Here is a 2377-nt window from a genome sequence, read left to right as displayed (position 1 = left end):
AAATATAAAATTAATTTTTTTAAATAAAATATTAAAATTCCAATTAAAAAAAATCTAGAATGGCTAAAATATTTTTGTGCTGTTTATTATTTACAATGAATATTTATTTAAAATACAACAAATCTATTTCAATGTACAATTAGATTAATCGCTTTATACTTATACTTGCTTAATATGATATCAATATGTAGTTTCTAATCAAAAAATGGATAATTTATAATATTTTTTTTTGTATTTTTAGTATAAAATTTAAAAGTTTAAAAGAAATTTAATTAAAAATTGTATTAATTATTAATTTTATTAATTATTAATATTTTACATATATAATTTTATAATTTACATAATATATATATAATTTTATATAATATCTTGTTTTACTATATGATTAAACAATTTTTGCAATATCAATTCAATTTAGAATGTTTATTTAAAATTACTCTACTTTTATATAAATCTGTTATACATTACTTATACATAAGTACTGTCATTTGTACATTTGATTGATTTAAAGAAAAAATATCAGGTTAATTTACTAAAAAGAATACGATAAAATATAGATATATAGATATATGTTGTCATTAAATGTTAATCAAAAAAAGAAAAGTTAAATTTCAACTACAAATTATTAATTATTATATATTATATATTATTATTAATAATATATATTCAAATTATAAAATAGATAGAAAATTTGAATTTATAGTAAAAAAGATTAGAATTATGTATATGATTACATACTTATTTTTATATGTGTAAATCATTCATTCATTGTTAGATGTACATTTTTATTTATGAAACCATAAAATAATGTTTCCAAAAGATATATTTTACATCTTATTTTATTCAGAAATTTTACTAAGCAACAGAATACGTCAACAAGACGTTTTATCGCCGACACATCGAATTCAAACAAGCACATTGAAATTCTATGTGTAAACTGGACGGGGAACGATCAAGTAGTTAAAAAGAGAAGAGAAGAAGAAACAAGAAGGAAGCAACGCATTCTCGAACAAGAACGGTTCTAAAAGATCCAAATACATAGTCTCCAAAATCAGTCTATAGTTACTTTATTCCTGAAATTTCGTTAAATATTTTTCACTAAAAAATCGTATTATTTATTTCAGTTTATTCTTTATATGATTATATAGTTGTAATGTGTACATTGTTGAAAAAGTGTAATTCATTTATAAAAAAAAAACTACTTATTAAATTTTACTCTAACGAGTTTACAAAGAGTAAAATAAAAATAAACCATTCTCAACCAAAAGCTTTCTATGATATTCCTGGACCAAAATCTTTACCAATTATTGGAACGCTTTACAAATATTTACCGTTTATTGGTAAGAAAATTAAATTGAATTTAATCTGTTATATATATATATATATTATATTGTCAAATATAAATTTTATAATATATTATTGCCAATATATTATGTTAATTTAAACAACTTAATATAATATATATCAATTTAAATAAATAAAAATTAAATAAAAAATTAAATGATTTTTAAAATTATTTTATGAGACATAATTGTAAGAGATGTAACATAATAATATAACATAATATATAAATATCTTTAAAATATAAAAGCCTATGATACTATTTCTTATTATTTGAATTTTTCATAAAAATAAATTTTTATATAAATATATTTATTATATTATTACTTATTTCTTTCAGTAATATTAAAAGATTAGAATTTATTTCTTATTTATATATTATGTGTTAATTAATATCTCATAATTAATTATATTTATATTATTATTTTACTAAAATAATGATATATTTAATAGGCGAATATAGTTTTACAAATTTATATGAAAGTGGAAAAAGAAAATTAAAATGTTTTGGACCATTAGTACGCGAAGAAATAATACCTAATGTAAATGTTATATGGATTTATAGACCAGAAGATATAGCTGAAATTTTCAAAGCGGAATCTGGTTTACATCCTGAAAGAAGAAGCCATTTAGCTCTTTTAAAATATCGAAAAGATCGTCCTAATATATACAATACTGGAGGTTTATTACCCACGTAATATACATATTTTTATATTTATTAATATATAATATAATATATATTTTTCGTACAACATATACTATATTGTTCAGTTTAATATAATGTATCATGATGCATACATTATACTCATCATGTACAATGATTCTATATTTGTGAAATTTATACGTACATATTTATGATCGTTATATTATTAATTTATAAATGTCTTAATTAATATTAAATAAAATTAAATAATTAAATAAAAATAAAAACACTAACTATTTATATCTTAATTTTTAAGCAATGATTCAATTTTTAAAAATATAATAATAATGATTAAATTCTTAAAATTTTTTTATATATTATTATGCAAATATT

At 17.9% G+C, this 2377-nt stretch overlaps 1 protein-coding gene across 1 annotated transcript in view; it reads left to right on the top strand.

Moving 5' to 3' along the window:
• The first annotated feature begins 779 nt into the window (after positions 1-779).
• The window catches only part of LOC102676488 (cytochrome P450 302a1, mitochondrial), a 6751-nt gene continuing 5153 nt past the window's right edge, over positions 780-2377 (top strand). The window contains exons 1-2 of the mRNA XM_006624899.2: positions 780-1340; positions 1795-2035. Of these exons, the coding sequence (XP_006624962.1) occupies positions 1154-1340; positions 1795-2035 (428 nt within the window). The 5' untranslated portion in view covers positions 780-1153. The remainder of the gene's footprint in view (positions 1341-1794; positions 2036-2377) is intronic.

Source organism: Apis dorsata, unplaced genomic scaffold (genome assembly GCF_000469605.1).
Source record: "Apis dorsata unplaced genomic scaffold, Apis dorsata 1.3 scaffold_1171, whole genome shotgun sequence".
Classification (NCBI taxonomy): domain Eukaryota; kingdom Metazoa; phylum Arthropoda; class Insecta; order Hymenoptera; family Apidae; genus Apis; species Apis dorsata.
This window is presented reverse-complemented; position numbering and strand designations above follow the sequence as displayed.